At 37.1% G+C, this 18,904-nt stretch overlaps 1 protein-coding gene across 1 annotated transcript; it reads left to right on the forward strand.

Moving 5' to 3' along the window:
* The first annotated feature begins 9,403 nt into the window (after positions 1-9,403).
* On the forward strand, positions 9,404-15,497 carry LOC140838905 (ABC transporter C family member 3-like). The gene is made up of 10 exons (XM_073205528.1): positions 9,404-11,983; positions 12,060-12,146; positions 12,226-12,852; positions 12,943-13,107; positions 13,222-13,516; positions 13,592-13,806; positions 13,897-14,202; positions 14,282-14,345; positions 14,767-15,006; positions 15,076-15,497. The coding sequence occupies exons 1-10, from the start codon at positions 9,572-9,574 to the stop codon at positions 15,204-15,206; spliced, it is 4,542 nt and encodes a 1,513-aa protein (XP_073061629.1). The 5' UTR covers positions 9,404-9,571; the 3' UTR covers positions 15,207-15,497.
* The last annotated feature ends 3,407 nt before the right edge of the window (positions 15,498-18,904 follow it).

Consider the following 18,904-nt stretch of genomic DNA (forward strand, 5'->3'; position numbering starts at 1 on the left):
TTTTTTAGAGGTTCTTGATACGCATTCTAGCGGGTACGTGCAAAATGAACTTCTTAAACTATGGTGGCAATTTCAACAGGAGGAATATCAATATGGACGGTGGAATCAGCCTTACAAAGATCCTACTGTAGTAACGCATATCTATTTAGATAAGTAAAAATATACACAATTTCGTCTTGGGAATCTGACGTTAAAAGACCCTGTTTGCCAATTTATAAGAAAATTGGATGGGAAGCATATCCTCGACTCAGAGGAAGATGTGTGCCACAATCACAACTACGCTGTATATATTTGTTTTAATTTTGTCATTTTTATTTTCTTTTAATAATAATAATTTCCTGTTCAAATATTGACTTTTGGCATGTTACGTTTATAAATTCATATGCTGTGATCTAACAATTACAGAAAACATATTTCTCAACATGTCAACGTCCACGGTAAGTAAAATCAAAAATATTTGTGTATTTTGTGGATCTAGTGCAGGAAAAGATTCAATTTATGAAGATTTAGCAGAAAAGCTTGGAATAACACTTGCTAAAAGAAAGATTCATTTGGTATATGGTGGTGGTGAAGTTGGCCTCATGGGAAAAGTTGCAAAAGCTGCGCATGCAGGTGGAAGTGAAGTCTTAGGCATTATTCCGATTACTTTAGCCAATCTTACAGGACCAACAATAGGAGAAGAAATGCAAGTGGACAACATGTATGAACGAATTACTCAAATGATTGAACATTCAGATGCTTTCATTGCTCTGCCAGGAGGTTTCGGTACTTTGGAAGAAATATTTCATACTGTTTGTTGGGCACAATTAAATATCCACAATAAGCCAATTGGTTTGTTAAATGTTAACAATTATTATGATAAACTGTTATCGTTTCTTGATGATGTTGTGGAACAGGGATTTATTTCATTAGCTTCGCGAAGGATGTTAGTTTCTGCTACAAGTGAAGGTGAACTTATTGATTTACTGCAAGGATTTAGTCATGAACCAGATCCATTCTTATCTCAACTTAATTGGCCAACATCCAAGAGTAAGAAAAGAAAATTCATGTGATGCTAAACTTGCGATTCAACGGTATGTTTTTAATGTTTTTTTTTTTTTTTTTTTTAATGTATGAATAATTTCTTCTTCTTCTTCTTCTTCTTCTTCTTCTTAGTTTTTTTTATTATATAAAAAATAAAAATATGTAGTAATAATAATAATACTTTTTAGTTCAATGTCGAGGAAGGTGTCAGTAAAATGCACCTGAGACACATTAGTTAATAATTATCGGAAAATCGCAATACACTAGATTTTAATATTCATTATATTCAAATTACAGACTACAAGAAAAATTAGTTTTCATATGTACCAATTTATATACATATATATTTTGATCAATTAATATAAAATATATAATAGATGTGTTTATTTATTTACATATATGTATATAATTGTGTGTGTTTTCAAATAAAATAATTTCTAAAATTTTTATGAGAATATAGTTAAAAGATATGGTTTGTATGGTTGTTAACATGTATAATTGAAAGAATTCTTTTGTAAAAGTATAATATATACTCACACATCTTTTGTGAGTGAGTGGTGAGAAATGAGAAAACAATTAATAAACTTTTATTGATTATTAAAAAATGGTTTATTACAAGAATATAAATCCCCTAAAAAAAAAATATTTATTGAAAAAAAAAAGAAGTAAATAAATAACGGACTGCAAAATACTTTATTCAGTGTAAATTTTTTTTTAGATTTGATTGATGTACTATCAATATGTTCTAAAAACATCAATCAATGTTCTCAAAAAAAAAAAAAAAAAAAAAAAAAGAAGAAGATTTGTTTGTGCTAGATAAGTTCCAAAGGAAATCGGATGTATACGTTATATAAATGTTTATATATATACATATATATATATTTATGGTAGAATGTTTGGATAGAAAATTTTATGTTATTGTAAAATTTTGCAGTCACGTTATTTAAAAAAAAAAAACAATAACAAAAAAAGAAAAAAAGAAAAAAGAAAAAAGAAAAAACAGGGGATTTTATTCTTTGTAAATTTTCCTATTTTATTTTCAATATTAGTTTAATTAATTGTCTGCTTTAATACTTGGCCTTTTTCGATGAGAGTTAATATTCATTCCAACTCCATGAGTGAAAACTAGCTATTCCGTAAACATTTTGACCTGAAAGATTATATGGAGTTGAGGCTTTTACAATAATATTCTTGATATTATACATGTTATGGTGGGTGGTGTGAATTATCTTTTTGACTATATTATTATAAATTTTTTTAGAAATTTAAAAATTATATATATATTGTTACTTTATATATTATGTGAAAATAAGAATAAAAACACATCTAATTATATATTATTATATTAAACGAATATATATATATATATATATATATATAAATCGGTATATGATTTTGTTTTTAATGAATATGTTTGTATTTGAATATATAAAAGGAATAAAGAATCTAGGTTGTGACTTTCCGATAAATTTTATTACTAAGGGACTAGTAATAAGATAGTGTGGGGGTGTGATAAAACTTAAAATTAATAATTTATTATATGTTAAAACCTGTATTTTAAAATTTTAAGTTTCATTAAAATTATAAATTATGTTATTTTAGTATTGTTTGTTTATATTTAAATGTCTTACTAAATTTGTTTTATTTTCAGGTTTTTTACGTGTTGGTAAAATAATGATAACTCAAGCTAGAAAATTCAAATGGAGGTGACTCAAACATGGTTGGAATCCTTGAGAAGTTATTTACAACTTTGCAGAAGACATGATTGCCTAAAAAGCTCATTAAGATGATCAAATTGTGCAAAGATCAAAAGGAGGACACATTTACTTTTACTATGACCATCATTTAGTAAAAAATTCATAACTATTTCAATATTTATCCAAATGAGGTGAATCAAGTGGCCAAACTCATCTACACAAAATTCCCCACATGTTTGTGGCCTTAATCAGAGTCAAAGTGGTGAGAAAAGTCGTGGAACAAGGCATTGAAAGAAGGGACATGGAATTGGAGTTGAGGAGACAAAGAATACTATTACAACTACATGGCATTAATAGAATTTTTGACTCTTTCTCTCATTTGGCCTATAAATAGAGGCCTTGTGCTAGCTTGAGAATCATTCTATCTCATTGTAAAATATAGTGTGAGTGTGTATCAAAGTTCTAAGTTTAAATATATTTTCTTTCATTTTCTCAACTATGAGTGATATTTTAGTGTTGATCAAAAGTAAGTTCATGGCAAGCTAAATCTATTATGTCAAGGTGAAGAGGATGCATTCTTGGTGAAGTAAGATTGTTTATATTTTGTATATTATTTCTTTATCTCTTTTCATTTAGCTAACTTATTTTTATTGTAGGTATAAAAATGAATTATTTGTTGTTATCAATTTACATCAAATGCTTGATACCATTAAAGTGGTTATCTTGATTTGTTGTTTAATTTTGATACAATAAATATTTCATCACTTATTATTATATATATATATAGATATATATATATATATATATAGATATATATATATGTATATTTATATAATAATATCATAATATTTCATTTAGGCGATAGCGTGGCTCTGCCGGTTGTTCTAAATGAAATATTATGACTTAATACTAACATCTAACAATCTAACATTTACTTTTTCGCAACTAACTTTTATTTTTCGCATCTAACATTTACTTTCTTGCAACTAACTTTTACTTTTCCGCAACTAACATTTACTTTATTGCAACTAACTTTTACTTTACCGCAACTAACTTATTAAATCAATATATTTCATTTAGGCAATAGCGTGGCTCTGCCGGTTGTTCTAAATGAAATATAATGATTTAATTTAACATTTAATTTATGAAATTATTTATTTATATAGTTATAATTATAATCATAGGTACCATATATAAAATATCGGTTAATTCGGTATTTTCTATAGTGGGAACTATATTAGATTATGTGTGTGTTTAATTTTCTTGGAACCATTATTTATGGTAGTTTCTTTTGTTTCACTTTTAGTTAAACAATATTACATAAACCAAGAATAAATCCTCAAGCCTTGACAATATTTATAATTTGTAAACTTCAGTCTTGCATTTGGTAATCTATAAATTAATAAATTTAAACTCAAAATAACCTCTCTGTGGATCGATCTCGTACTTACGAAATATATTACTTGCAGACAACCTACACTTGGGTGAATTATTATTTAAGTAGTAACACTGGTGCACCCCACGGTGAAAAACTCGGGCGGATAAACTCTTTGTCTAAGAGCTCCTGAATCTGTTGCTTGAGTTCTAACATTTCGGCTGGAGCTAATCTGTACGGTGCCTTAGAGATTGGCACTGTGCCTGGCATGAGGTCGATTGTAAACTCCACCTCTCTATCTGGTGGAAGGCCTGCGACGTCGTCTGGAAAGACGTCTGGGAAATCTCTGACTACTGGCACATCTGATAGTGACGGAGTGGGCATGTCAGATGCTGAGGTGATGCTGGCCAAGAACGCCTGACACCCCTTGGAAATGAGTCTTCGTGCCTGAATGCACGAAATTATACGAGGAAAGCTCCTCCATCTAGCCGGCTCAAAGAGGAACTGCTCCATACCCGATGGTCTAACTAGTACTGATCTCTTCTGAAAGTCGATAAGAACCATATTCTTGGTCAGCCAGTCCATTCCCAATATAATATCGAACTCTGGCATCGGCAAGACGATCAAGTCGGCATATACTAGGTGGTCGTGCAATTCTAGATCGATGTCCCTGACCACGCTAGTAGCTAACAGTTCTTCCCCTGATGGGACTGTCACTGAAAAATTCACGTCTAGGCCAATGGACTTGAGGTCCAAATGATTAGCGAACGATTCCGATATGAAAGAGTGAGTGGCTCCTGAGTCTTTCAGTGCAGTTGTGGATAGTCTCTTAATAAAAATGTTTCCTGATATGCGTTAGCACAATACAAACTTATATCCCCAACATGCAAACAGTAACTTAAAGCACAACAGAACTCAATATCCCAAGTCATACAAACTATCACTAGCACACTAATAGTCCCAAATGAAAATTCCACATGCAAAGCAAAAATAATACTGAGCTTAGGTAGGAAAGTTTACCAGTCAGTAAGGTGATGTCTAGATCCGCCTCCTGTGCGTGCATGGCGAATACCCTGCCCTGGGTTGGCTGCTTCCATTGCGGGCACTCTTTCAGCATGTGGTCGCTAGCTCCACACTTGAAGCACTTGCCCGATCCATATAAGCACTGCCCCGGGTGCTGACGGTTGCATTTCGGACACACGGGGAAGGCAACGGGCTTCTGAGGCGCCCCTTGCTGCTGAACTGGACCTTTGCCCTTAGGTGGTCCATGATACGGCTTCTTCGCTGGCGGCCCCTGAAACGGCCTCTTAAACTGGGGCCTCTGATTCTGCTGTTGTTGGTGCTGCGGCGGTGCCTGATAGGGCCTCTTGCCCTGCCTGTCCGCCTCAATATCTCGCTGATCCTGTTCTGCCGCCAAAGCTCGGGACACGGCGATTGCGTAGCTAGTAGGGCCAGCTACTCGGACGTCACGGCGCAAGATCGGCCGCAACCCATTCAGGAAATGCCTCAATTTTGCCTGTACGTCATTCGCAATGAGGGGCACGAAGTGACACCCCCTCTCAAACTTTCTCACAAACTCTGCCACGCTACTGTCTCCTTGTCGCAGCGTCATAAACTCGTTGGTGAGTCTGGTTCGTACTTCCTCAGTGAAGTACTTGGAGTAGAAGACCTCCTTGAAACCATTCCAAGGTAGCACCTGTAAGTTCACCGCCACTGACGCATTCTCCCACCACAGTCTAGCGTCTCCAGTCAATAATAAAGTGGCACAACGGACCCTGTCAGCATCTGCCAGTTCCATAAAGTCGAAAATCGCTTCGATGGACTTGATCCATCCCTCAGCCACCATCGGGTCAGTAGTACCCGAAAACTCCTTCGGACTCATCCTCCGGAACCTCTCATAAACTGCCTCTGGTTGGGGCCTCGCCCCTGCACCTACTGCTGCCGCCTGGTTCCCCGCAAACTGTGCGAAGAACTGTGTCATGCCTGCAAGCATCTGTGCCTGCATGTCTGGAGGTGGTGGTGGCGGAGGATTGGCTCTTTCCTCCTCTCGACGCTCCATGTTCTCAGTCCGAGCTTCCTGATTAACCATACGTCTAGGAGGCATACTGTTCCACCAATTACCCAACACGTAAACCCAACATGCATGAATAATATCGATATCATAAGATGCACGTAAATTGAACTTAGAACATAGACATGTTGAAATCATGACTTAATGCATAGTACATAGCATATAGTTTTGAAGCCTTAAAACTTACAGACTTGAGGTGTGACTTCGAGAGCTTCTTGCGACTGGCAGTAGGCCTAACCTTTTACAAGAACACCGCTCTGATACCAACTGTAACGACCCGTATTTTCATACTTAAAATTTGCGGAAAAATTAAAAATTTTCTTTAATAGAAACATCCATACGGTCGTCACTCATCATTCATAAAGTATCTTTGAAATCAACCATCACAATTAAAATTTGCTAAAAGAAAAAGCTGTCTCAAAATGTATCACAATCCACTCATAAAATCAGAGTATAAATTTTTTCATGCTTAAAATCTTAAAATAACGTAGGCGGTCCTCGGGTCTAGCCTCCCACTCAGTCCAAGCCTGCCCCTTGGTCGCCACCTCTCGTCTCCTCATCAACATAGTCACCTGCATCGATCAAGTCTAGTGAGTCTAGAGACTCAACACGTATAAACTGGGAAGTAACAAGTACTAAATAATAAAGCCACATACAACTTTAAAATAGAACCTACATAACTTGAAACTTGAACTAGCATAATAGACTTGAACATAAGTACGTACATAACTAGACGTGCTATCAACATAAACTTTCATAAACATACTGCATACTTAAACATCCGTAACTTCATCACTTTTACATAGAGGATGTTTCAAAGCAAGTGACCCATAACGTAATAAATGCCTGATCAGACAAACCACAGTACTGGGCTGACAGGGACGTATCCACTGCCACATACATAAGATCCCCGTTCATAATTTAACGGGCTGGTTGGTCCCCGTTCATAATTTAACGCTTTCCAACCATGATCTAACCCGTTCATAATTTAACGGGCGGATTGGTCCCCGTTCATAATTTAACGCTTTCCAATCCTAAACATACTTCGGTCACAAGACATTTAGCATACCTCAAAAACTTAAAATATTTTCTTTGCACGTCAACATACTTACTTGGCGTTGAGGGATTCGTTGGAACTTCGATCGGGGCCGTTGCTGCAAACTAACATGAAATTGCATAACTTAAATGTAGAAATCATACTTACTCTCAAGTTCAATCCTTACTTAGGGCATTCTAAAATTTCCCATAGCACGACCCTGGATAATCCTTGCACTAAACCATGACATCAAACCCCGAAATAACTTACAAATCTTTCCCAAACAGTGAGTACACGGATCCCTACCCCGGGTCCGTCTAGGTGCGGTGAAGTGATACTCAGAAGGAAGGAGGGACACGGACCCCGTGCCTACCTCCGTGTAGGGGTCCGTGTAGACTCGGGTGAAAGACTCCAGGAAAAAGGGTGGACACGGACCCCATGCCAGGGTCCGTGTAAGGGTCCGTGCAGACTCTGGAAAGAAAACACTCCGGAAGAACAAAGGCACGGACCCCGTGTCAGGGTCCGTCCCCGGGTCCGTGTACCTGCGGGACCTCGAAGTTACGTAAAATTTTGTACATGTTTTGCTCAACTTTCTAGACTCGGTTGCACGGACTATGCAACGACACCCCGAGACCCATCCTAGCACGCTATGACATCAAAACATTATCGTATCGGTTCCCAAAGCGACGACGCTCGCCCTACGACACATACCATTCAAAACGTGGCATTTGACATTAAAACGTTACCTACGACTTCTAGAGTGTACAAGTACCTATCGACACGAAACGACATGTCAAATAACAACCCAACGTCATAATAATCATACCTAGGTGCAACAACGATCGCCCGTCGATCTCCAACGAAGCCTGCAACAAATAAACTCGAGAACACATATTTTCATAAGAGTCGCAGTTTGAGCAGTCCCACGAAAAACGCCATAACTCACTAAATTTTCGTCCAAAAATTTCGAATCATATATCAAATCGAAGGTATCAAAAAGTTATACAATTTTGTAATTGAAAGTTTTCTCAAAATCTCGACGGAAAAATCGCAGTTTTAAGAATAACAGCAAAAACGAGTTTTGGATCTAAAAATCTTTCTTCAAAATCGATCCAAACGAATAACCGCTCAAACTACTACACTTCATACATGGTTTTACACATAAAAACAACGCAACACATATTATGACATGATCGATGCATCAAGAACAGAATATACGTGCCTTTTTTATATTAAAATACAGTGACGACGATACCGAAGCGAGAAGGAAGCGAGGCTTGATCCGGGACGAACGTGGCATCGATTTCTTGCAATAAAATCCACCGAAACTTGCAGGGAAAAATAATAGGGGAGGGGCGGCTGCTCGAAGGAGAAGAACCCTAAACTTTTCTATCTTTTAAAATCTGAAAAATAACTAGTGTGTGTGTTGTGTGTGTTATACGTGAGTTTTAGTGTGTGTAAACATGTGTGTGTGTGTGCGTTTAGAAAGTAATTAAGGGGAGATAATTTAGAGTAATTAATAATTAGCACTAATAATAATAATAAAAAAATATACTAACTCTCCCTTAACTTAACAACACCTCTAATAAAATTAAAAAGGGTACATGATCTAGACTTTAAAAGTTTTTAAAATTCAAAACTCACCTAACAATTAAATTAGACTTTTAAAATACCAAAACTTAATAAATCATTCAAAATGCCCCCTCCTTAACTTAAAAATAAAATACCACATTTAAAAAAATTGCCACCAATTGTCGTCGGTCTCTTTTCCTCAATCTCGCCTCGAATAATCGCCTGAAACATGAAACTCGAAAGACATTTTAACGTACATCACATATACATAAATAATTTAAAATAATGCATTTAAATAAATCATGCATCGCTAACACTAATTTAAAATTAATTTAAATAATTTAATAATTAAATAAATGCATGGGTTATACGTGTATTAAATTTGGACACTACATAAGTTCTATATGTAATAAGGATATTTAATAAATATTTGAGAGACGAACGTCTTTATGTTGATTGCCATGTGTCTATATGGTCTTTGCTATCTCCGTCTCCCAAGCCTTGCCAACCACGTTACCTAGCACCCAAGGAACTCTGACCCTTCACGCCCCTTTTCCCGTCAAAGCACAGAGAAGCAATTATGTTTGGATGGATACACTTTTTGGGAATAATAAATACCCTATCAAGAATACGTCAAATATGAGCGTGCATACCCTTTTGACTTCGGAGTGGTAAAATACAACACATCCACTTCCTGCTGTTTTGCGCGCTCGATACTGGCACATTACGGCGGCAGACTAAACAAACCTTGTGTTGCACCATAAACCCTATTGCCGGGCTCTGGAAGCCTTAGTGTGATGGGTTTTCTACAAACATCGTCATCCTCCCTGACGGATATTCATGTTTTTCTTTCTCAGGCAGCACGCCCGTTTACATTTGCTGACATGGGGGGTTCTTCTCTCCTCAATCCCGTTTTCCTGCGTGTCTTCACCGGCTCTTTGCACCTAATATTATTTGTGCTCGTATCAATCTCGTGGGTTTGTATGAAATCAAGGAGCGGTGATGGTGGTGAAAGGCAGAAACAAAATGTTAAGCATGCCGGTCCCTTGTATTACAGAGCGACCCTGTTTTTTTGTTTGAGTCTTTCGTTGTTTAACCTTGTTTTATGCATATTGAACCATTTTTATTGGTATACAAATGGTTGGTCTGAAGAAAAGATGGTGACATTATTGGATTTGGGGGCTAAAACTCTTGCTTGGATATCATTGTCTCTTTTCTTCGGCACCCGCATCTTGGACAGTGAGACCAAGTACCCACTTGTTTTCAGGCTTTGGTGGGGGGTTAACTTCTCTGTGTCTTGTTATTGCCTCGTGATAGACGTTCTTTATTACAAAAGGCAACATTTTCTGTCAAGTCTGTTTTGGGTCTCTGACGTTGTTTCCTTTGTAACGAGTGTGTACTTCTGTTACTTGGGATTTTTTGGTGAAAAAAGGAATGAAGGAACAACCCTTCATGAACCTCTTTTGAATGGTAGTGCTAGTAGCGGTATAGAGTCTAACAAGCCTTCCAGAGGGGATGAAACTGTGACCCCCTACGCCAAAGCTGGAACTTTTAGTCTTTTTACTTTCTCATGGTTGGGTCCTTTGATTGCTCTTGGCTATAAGAAAACTCTGGACCTTGAGGATGTTCCTCAACTTTCCCCTTTGGATACTGTTAAAGGGGCATTTCCTATCTTTAACAGTAAGTTGGAGACAGAGAGCGGAGGAAGTACTAAAGTCACCACATTTATGCTAGTAAAGGGATTGGTTTTTACCACCCGACAGGAAATTGCAGTATCTGCTGTTTATGTTCTTGTCTACACATTTTCTTCATATGTTGGTCCATATCTCATTGATAATCTAGTTCAGTACTTAAATGGCCATAGAGATTCCAAAAACGAGGGCTATGTGTTAGTCTCTGCCTTTTTTATTGCAAAGGTATTCGAGTGTGTGTCACAGAGACATTGGTTCTTTACTGTGCAGCGGGCAGGATACAGGGCCAGGGCAGCATTAGTTGCAAAGGTATATAATAAGGGATTGACTCTTTCTTGTCAATCAAAGCAGGGGCATACCACCGGGGAGATCATAAATATTATGTCAGTTGATGCTGAGCGAATTGGTGACTTTGGTTGGTATATGCATGATCCCTGGATGGTTATTATACAAGTTGGTTTGGCTTTGGCAATCTTGTATAGAAATGTCGGCCTTGCTTCAATAGCGGCACTTGTTGCTACTGTTTTGGTGATGCTAGCAAATGTCCCATTGGGAAAATTGCAAGAGAAATTTCAGGATAAATTGATGAAATCTAAAGATGCCAGGATGAAGTCGACTTCTGAGGTGTTGAGGAACATGAGAATTCTTAAACTTCAGGCCTGGGAGATGAAGTTCCTGTCTAGAATTCTTGATCTTAGGAAGATTGAAGCGGGGTGGTTGAGAAAATATCTTTATACTTCAGCTGTTACAACATTTGTATTCTGGGGTGCGCCTACGTTTGTGTCTGTGATAACTTTTGGTGCTTGCATAGTGATGGGGATCCCACTTGAGTCAGGGAAGATATTATCTGCTCTCGCAACCTTCAGAATACTTCAAGAACCTATTTACAATCTTCCTGACACAATATCCATGATTGTTCAGACCAAGGTTTCGCTCGATCGAATTGCATCTTTTCTTTCCCTCGACGACTTGCAGCATGAAGTTATTGAGAAGCTTCCATTTAGTAGTTCGAAGATGGCAATAGAGATAATTGATGGGAACTTTGCCTGGGATGTATCATCTTCTTCCCCGACATTGAAGGATATTAATTTAAGTGTGTCTCGGGGAATGAGGGTAGCCATTTGTGGCACTGTTGGTTCCGGCAAGTCGAGCTTACTTTCCTGTGTTTTAGGTGAAATGCCAAAAATATCTGGGATAGTTAGGCTAGCAGGAAAAAAGGCCTATGTTGCACAGTCGCCTTGGATACAGAGTGGAAAGATTGAAGAGAATATACTATTTGGCAAGGACATGGACAGACAACTTTATGATAAGGTCCTGGAAGCGTGTTCATTGAAGAAAGACCTGGAAATTCTTCCATTTGGCGATCAAACTGTTATTGGGGAGAGGGGAATCAACTTGAGTGGCGGACAAAAGCAGAGGATACAGATTGCTCGGGCTCTATACCAGGATGCCGACATCTATTTGTTTGATGACCCGTTCAGTGCTGTTGATGCACACACAGGAACTCATCTGTTCAATGTAAGAACCACATTTCCTTGTTTCTACTATTTATGTGACCAATAGTTCTAATCTTTTTTGCTATTTGTAATTATAGGAATGTATACTGGGACTTTTGAGTTTGAAAACAGTGATCTATGTTACACATCAAGTTGAGTTCTTGCCTGTTGCGGACATCATTGTGGTAATATGTTCATCTGTTATTTATTGTATTTTTATACTCCATCTGGATCACATGAAAGCCGAATTTATTTTATCATTAGGTTATGAAAGATGGAAAAATTAAACAAGCTGGGAAGTACAATGATATTCTCTTATCGGGAAGTGACTTCATGGAACTTGTTGGTGCGCATGAAGAAGCTTTATCAGCCATTGATTCCTGGGCGACGTCCAAGGGTGAAGAAGGTATCTCTGACAATGCCAAGAAAGTTCTGCAGAAACAAGAATCTCAGAATAATAGAAATGATAAAGTCAATGGTGGCGATGAGATAAGGGGACAGCTTGTGGAAGAAGAGGAAAGAGAGAAAGGAAGAGTTGGACTAGCTGTTTACTGGAAATATATTACAACCGCATATGGTGGACTTCTTGTACCCTTTATATTACTGGCACAGATTCTGTTTCAGGCTCTTCAAATTGGAAGTAATTACTGGATGGCTTGGGCAACCCCAGTGTCCAAGGATGTGGCCTCTCCTGTCGGGAGTTCCACACTCATCCTTGTCTACGTTGCTTTGTCGATTGGAAGCTCTTTCTGTGTTTTTGCAAGAGCCGTGCTCCTTGTGACGGCCGGCTACAAAACAGCAACAATACTATTTAACACTATGCATCAATGCATATTTCGCGCCCCCATGTCTTTCTTTGATTCCACCCCCAGTGGGAGAATTCTAAACCGAGTAGGAATTAATATGTTTGAATTAGTTTTGTTTTGATCTTTTTGAGATTGATGAGTTTACTAGCATCGATAAATTTATCTTCTCTCACAGGCATCAACAGACCAAAGTACGGTGGATTTGAACATGGCATCTCTGGTTGGACTCTTTGCTTTCGCTATAATACAGCTTCTTGGAATTATCTTTGTCATGTCTCAAGTCGCGTGGCAGGTCTTCATCATTTTTATTCCTATGATCGCTATTTGCCTATGGTTACAGGTAATTTGTCGAGGCTTCTAGTTTCATGTTGCAATCAAATGTAATTTATGCTATCATATATGTAAATGCAATTTGAAAAAATGCTTATATGACCAAATTTTTGTCCTTCGGTAGAAATATTACATAGCTTCAGCACGGGAACTGGCTCGATTATGTGGGGTGTGCAAGGCTCCAGTTATACAGCACTTTTCAGAGACACTCTCAGGATCAAGCACGATCAGAAGCTTTGAGCAGGAGCCCAGATTTCGGGACACTAGCATGAAACTGATAGATGGATATTCTAGGCCAAAGTTTCACACTGCTGGTGCAATGGAGTGGCTATGTATCCGATTGGATGTATTGTCTCTAGTTACTTTTGCCTTTTCGTTGGTTTTCTTGATTTCTATTCCCAAGGGAGCAATTGATCCTAGTGAGTGTTTACAAATTTATCAAATGGAAAATTTAGCATATGCATACACAGCTAACTCTTCTCCTTCTTCTCCAGGTGTTGCTGGTTTGGCAATAACATATGGACTTAATTTAAATATGTTACAATCATGGGTAGTTTGGAATTTTTGCACTTTGGAGAATAGGATCATATCAGTTGAAAGAATACTTCAGTACATTTCCATCCCAAGTGAGCCCCCGCTTGTCATAGAATCAAATAGGCCACTGAGTCAATGGCCAACAAATGGAGAAGTTAATATCCAAGATCTTCAGGTCAATTTCCTTTGTTCTTACGTAGAAAGTTCATTATCTCGATTATCCTGAAGTTATATTGACCAAAAATAACCTTATTATTATTTGTAGGTTCGATATGCTCCACACCTGCCTCTTGTTTTGAGAGGCCTTACATGTACTTTCTTTGGGAGAAAGAGGACTGGCATAGTTGGGAGGACCGGAAGTGGTAAATCGACTCTTATTCAGACCCTCTTCCGCATTGTTGATCCTACCGGTGGGCAAATACTGATTGATGGTATTGATATATCATCCATTGGATTGCACGACTTACGATCAAGATTAAGCATAATACCACAAGATCCTACCATGTTTGAGGGAACAATTCGAAGTAACTTAGACCCCCTTGAAGAATACACTGATGAACAGATTTGGGAGGTGCGTTGGTGTATACAGAAAAGTTGGAAATATTTATCCGTGGATTGATTATGCTAAGTAATTGTCTTCCTCTCTATAGGCTTTAGACAAGTGCCAGCTTGCAGATGATGTCCGGAGAAAGGAAGGGAAGCTCGATTCCTCAGGTTTACATATTTAACCGTTACTTGCAAATTTTTCTATTCTGTTTAAAAAATCATTTTCATCAAAAGTTCGATTTTATAGGAGGTCGGCAAAACAACAATAGATTTGTATATAACACATCTCTCATGAATAAGCTGAAGGTCAGGGAATGGAGGCACAAAATTAATAATATTCAACCATACGTGTGTGTCTCGGGTATTGAGCTGCAAAGTTCCTGCGATAGAAATCCAATGCTTGTGATATAAAGGGTATTGTGTAGTAGGTGTCTTTAAATTTTGACCACCTGATTCTAAAAGAAGTTGTCTGAAAAACTTGAGCTCAGAAAATATGAAGTGTTCGTAAGATAGTTTTGTTGTGGCTAAAATCCTCAATGGTGTTTACTCATAAATTGTATGTTTCTTGAATTGTGATCACCATTTTCAGTATCCGAAAACGGAGAGAACTGGAGTGTTGGCCAAAGGCAACTAGTTTGTCTGGGGCGTGTTCTGCTGAAGAAAAGCCAGGTCCTCGTGCTCGACGAGGCCACAGCATCTGTCGACACAGCAACCGATAATCTGATTCAGCAAACCCTCAAGCAGCACTTTACTAACTCAACTGTGATAACCATCGCTCATAGGATAACATCCGTTCTTGACAGTGATCGTGTTGCATTATTAGATCATGGTAGGCTACTATTGCTTCAAACTTTTGTCAGCAGCCTCTTGGTGTTTTCTCACTAATTTTCTGGTGCAGGACTCTTAAAGGAATATGATACTCCCGGAAAGTTGCTCGAGGACAAGTCATCTTTATTTTCGAAGCTGGTAGCAGAATATAGCATGAGATCAGCTTCCAGTCATGAAGATCTTACAAATGTTCAGGAATAAGGTGTGGCATTCTTTAGCCTTGGAAGCGAATGATGATGGCGAAAACTGGCATCTCTCAGATATTTTTGCAAGAATTCAAGTTTGTTGCTGCTGGTGTGACTTTATCATGGGAAAAATCCTTTACAGATCTATATATATTGTTACTGAAATTCGGTTTTACTTTCAAAGTGTAGATTTGGCAATTCAAGAAATAGGGCAATGCAGTGTACCCCGTAAACTCTGCAGTGCATCTAATTATGCAGAAGATCAGAACCAAATTCTATAAATAATTAAATCTTCTTTGCTCGATTATGTTTTTTTATTTATTATTATTATTATAAGTTTATTTCTATTTATAAATGCTGGTGACCAAAGTTCGTTAGAAAGAACCCAAACAATAGTTGAATATTTTGTTAGAATTTTTCTCAAAAATCATGTATTTATGTATATATGAACATGATAAACAATATGCGGAAGCAGATCGAGAATTAACTCTGACCATTGAAAATTTTTGATTGCTCTGCTTTTTATCCGATTGATGCCTTCTAAATACTTCACATACTCTATAGATGATATATAATTTTCTTATGTAGTTTGTGCTTATGGACCTCAATCACCTCTATTATAAGCGGTTCTCATACTATCAACGAGAAAAGTCGGGAGCGTGAATGTAGTGCCCAAATTCAATACACGTATAACCCATACATTTATTTAATTGTTAAATATTTTATTTAAGTTTAAAAAAAATTTAGTGATCCATGATTTATTTAAAATGCATTATTTTAATTTATTCATGTTTAGGTAATGCACGTTAAAATATTTTTCGAGTTTCATGTTTCAGGCGATTATTCGAGGCGGGATCGAGGAATAGAGACCGGTGACGAGTTTGGCAATTTGTAAACGTGGTATTTTATTTTTAAGTTAAGGATGTGGTATTTTAAATAATCTATTAAGTTTTAGTATTTTAAAAGCTAATTTATTTAGTTAGTGATTTAAAAGTTTGAAACTTTTAAAATTAGCATTTTATGTGTTTTAATTTAAATTAAGGGATTTTGTTAAAGTTAGAGGTGAATTAGCATTTTTATTAGCTTGTTAATTATTAATTAAGCAAACTTTTCTCCTAATTAACACTAATCACACGCACACACACTTTTACACACACTAAATAACGCTAAAACACACACACACTTAATTATTCAGATTTTATTATTTTTGAGAGGAGAAAACTAGGGTTCTTAGTAGAGAGAGCAGCCTCCCTCTCCCTCAGATTTTCCAGCAAGATTTCTTTGAGTTTTCTTCAAAGAAAATAGCGCCACGTTCGTCCCGGATCAACCTCGCTTCCTTCCTCGCGTCGGTATCGTCGTTTTGGTATTTTATCATCAAAAGACACGTATAATCTGTTATTTCTGTATCGATCTCGTCATATTATGTGTCGTGTTATTTTTAAGCGTAAGAATATAGTAAAGGACCGTATTTCATATTCATAATTTTGCGGAATTATTAAATTTTTCTAAATAAATAAATAACTTGCCCAATTTATAAAATAAACATGTAATTTTTTTTTTTTACTTTAAAATAACAGAAGAAATATACATTATATTTCAAACAACAATTTAAAAATAATCCAACATGTTAAAATCGAGTTTGAATGATAAAAGGTGCACAAACTAAATCATGAGGTCCTCGGGTTTACTACTGCTGCCACAAGATTGCTCATTGGTCTACGCCCTCCGTCTCGACCTCATCAGTACCTACAACAATCAAATCTAGTGAGTCTAAAGACTCAACATGTATATTTCGTGAATAACAAGTAAATATATCATAAAATCGCATGCAACGTAAAAATATGGTATCGTAAAGCGCATTGTGAAAATCGTATCATGAATAATTATAATTACGTGCATATCTGAAAATCATAAGTAAAAGCTTAGCTCAATAGAGCTCTGTCATGTCATATCATAATTTTCTGGTAGAGATAATGTTTCTAAGCAAGTGGCTCATAACATAACGTGAGCGTCTGATCAGACTAAACCACAGTATACTGGGCAGTAGAGATCAATCACAGCTCTTGGACTGGATGTCCGTACCCATATATAATCATAAACCGGTCGTAAGTCACCGGGTGGAGAGGTCCTCGGTTGCGCCTACCGACTTCCAAACCCATAAACATAATGTGGCCACAAGACATATAGCATATATCTCAAAAATGAACATTTTATATTTTTAGCCACGTAATATAATTGTAACCTTATTTTTACCGGATGAGTTTGATCGTTTCCAGGCTTGCTGCGACTTAATTCTAATATGTGACACATGTAATAAATCTTAACTTGCCAAAAACTTAACAATCGAACCAAAACAAGACGTATAGAACCAATAACTTGATTTTTAATCATGGCTTCGTACCACCCGAACCAACATTAAACCGACGTTAATCATGATTAAAAATACCCCAAACATACTGAAAAATATGCATAATAACAGTAAAACACGAAAATGGGTGAAAGGAATTCAAAAACATAAACACCCTTTCGAGAGTCATTTTGGCACCTTTCACCGTAAATTCTCTTACGACCTCAAAACTCGACCAAATCACAAACGGACAAAAACACGACTTTCCTAACTCATTAAGGTAGTGTCCAGTCCAAGGCCATGGGGTAAAAGCCAACCAAGAACACAAACAATCACCAAAACCGAACTGCAAGTTGCTGTCAAATTACAGTAGTAGCAACTTGTGTGTTTGTGGTGTAAAATCTGAAATTTAATGACCAATGGCTTGAACCACCGCCCAAGGACTCTTGCCAACATCATAAATAATGGCTTGTACCATGGCTAAGGGCTAAAAGCCAACCACAAACGGAGCCAACACATAGGACAATGCAACATGCTAGCCGAGAATGCATATTCTGTGCAGTGGTGTATATATTGAATTGTTTTGCTGTCAATCTTCGTTCCAGAGGCTATATAATTAACCTGGGCTCGATCTTGACAGGATGAAGTGTGGTATGAACCATGGTTATGGGCTAGAAGCCAACCATAATCCAAACAACACAGAAAAACCGAAAGTTACTCACACCAAAAATCAGATTTTGAAAACCGAAGAGCACTTGTTATGTTTCTGTAAAAATCTGAGGGATCAATGAAACAAGCTTTGAAAAGATTTGGTCACGTCCTAGACATTATAAGGAAGTGTTCTAACTATGGCTACAGTCCCTAGGACAGCCATGATTCTAACTCTCATCCCAAACAACCAAGAACAAAAATCGTGACTCAGTTCTGCAGCTTATGTAAAGTTTGCTGTCATTGCTTCATTATTGAGTGTATGGACTGAAACAACTGACCCAAAAACACCCTCTAAATGATGTCTAAATGCAGCCCTGTATGCCTGGAATCGATCAACCCCCTGTCAACAACACAATACACTGAAACGTGAAGCACATACCATGGTCGAGAAGCTGTACAAATTTTTTTCAAGAGTTTTGCTGTCAAATGCGTTTTGTCACTTGATTTATGAACATATACTGATTTAAAATAGCTAATATAACTTGATTGCAGAGCAAAGGAATAATATTTACATGCCTGGAATTTGTTTTGACAAAAACAAAGCAATACGACGAATACGAGCAGCGGAGTCGAGTGGGTTTTCTTCCTTGTTTTTCAGCTGTTGTTATCTCGATTCTAGTTGCTATTTTCTGATGATTTCGAAGGTAATGGTGTGT

The sequence above is a fragment of the Primulina eburnea genome, chromosome 8, assembly GCF_022965805.1.
Source record: "Primulina eburnea isolate SZY01 chromosome 8, ASM2296580v1, whole genome shotgun sequence".
Classification (NCBI taxonomy): Eukaryota; Viridiplantae; Streptophyta; class Magnoliopsida; order Lamiales; family Gesneriaceae; genus Primulina; species Primulina eburnea.

Bases quoted from the DNA above. Each gene is read 5' to 3' on its own strand.
- LOC140838905 (XM_073205528.1), top strand. From the start codon at position 9,572: ATGGGTTTTCTACAAACATCGTCATCCTCCCTGACGGATATTCATGTT. The intron at 12,853-12,942 runs GTAGGAATTAAT...CTTCTCTCACAG, and splicing joins GTGGGAGAATTCTAAACCGA to GCATCAACAGACCAAAGTAC. The intron at 14,203-14,281 runs GTGCGTTGGTGT...TCCTCTCTATAG, and splicing joins CTGATGAACAGATTTGGGAG to GCTTTAGACAAGTGCCAGCT.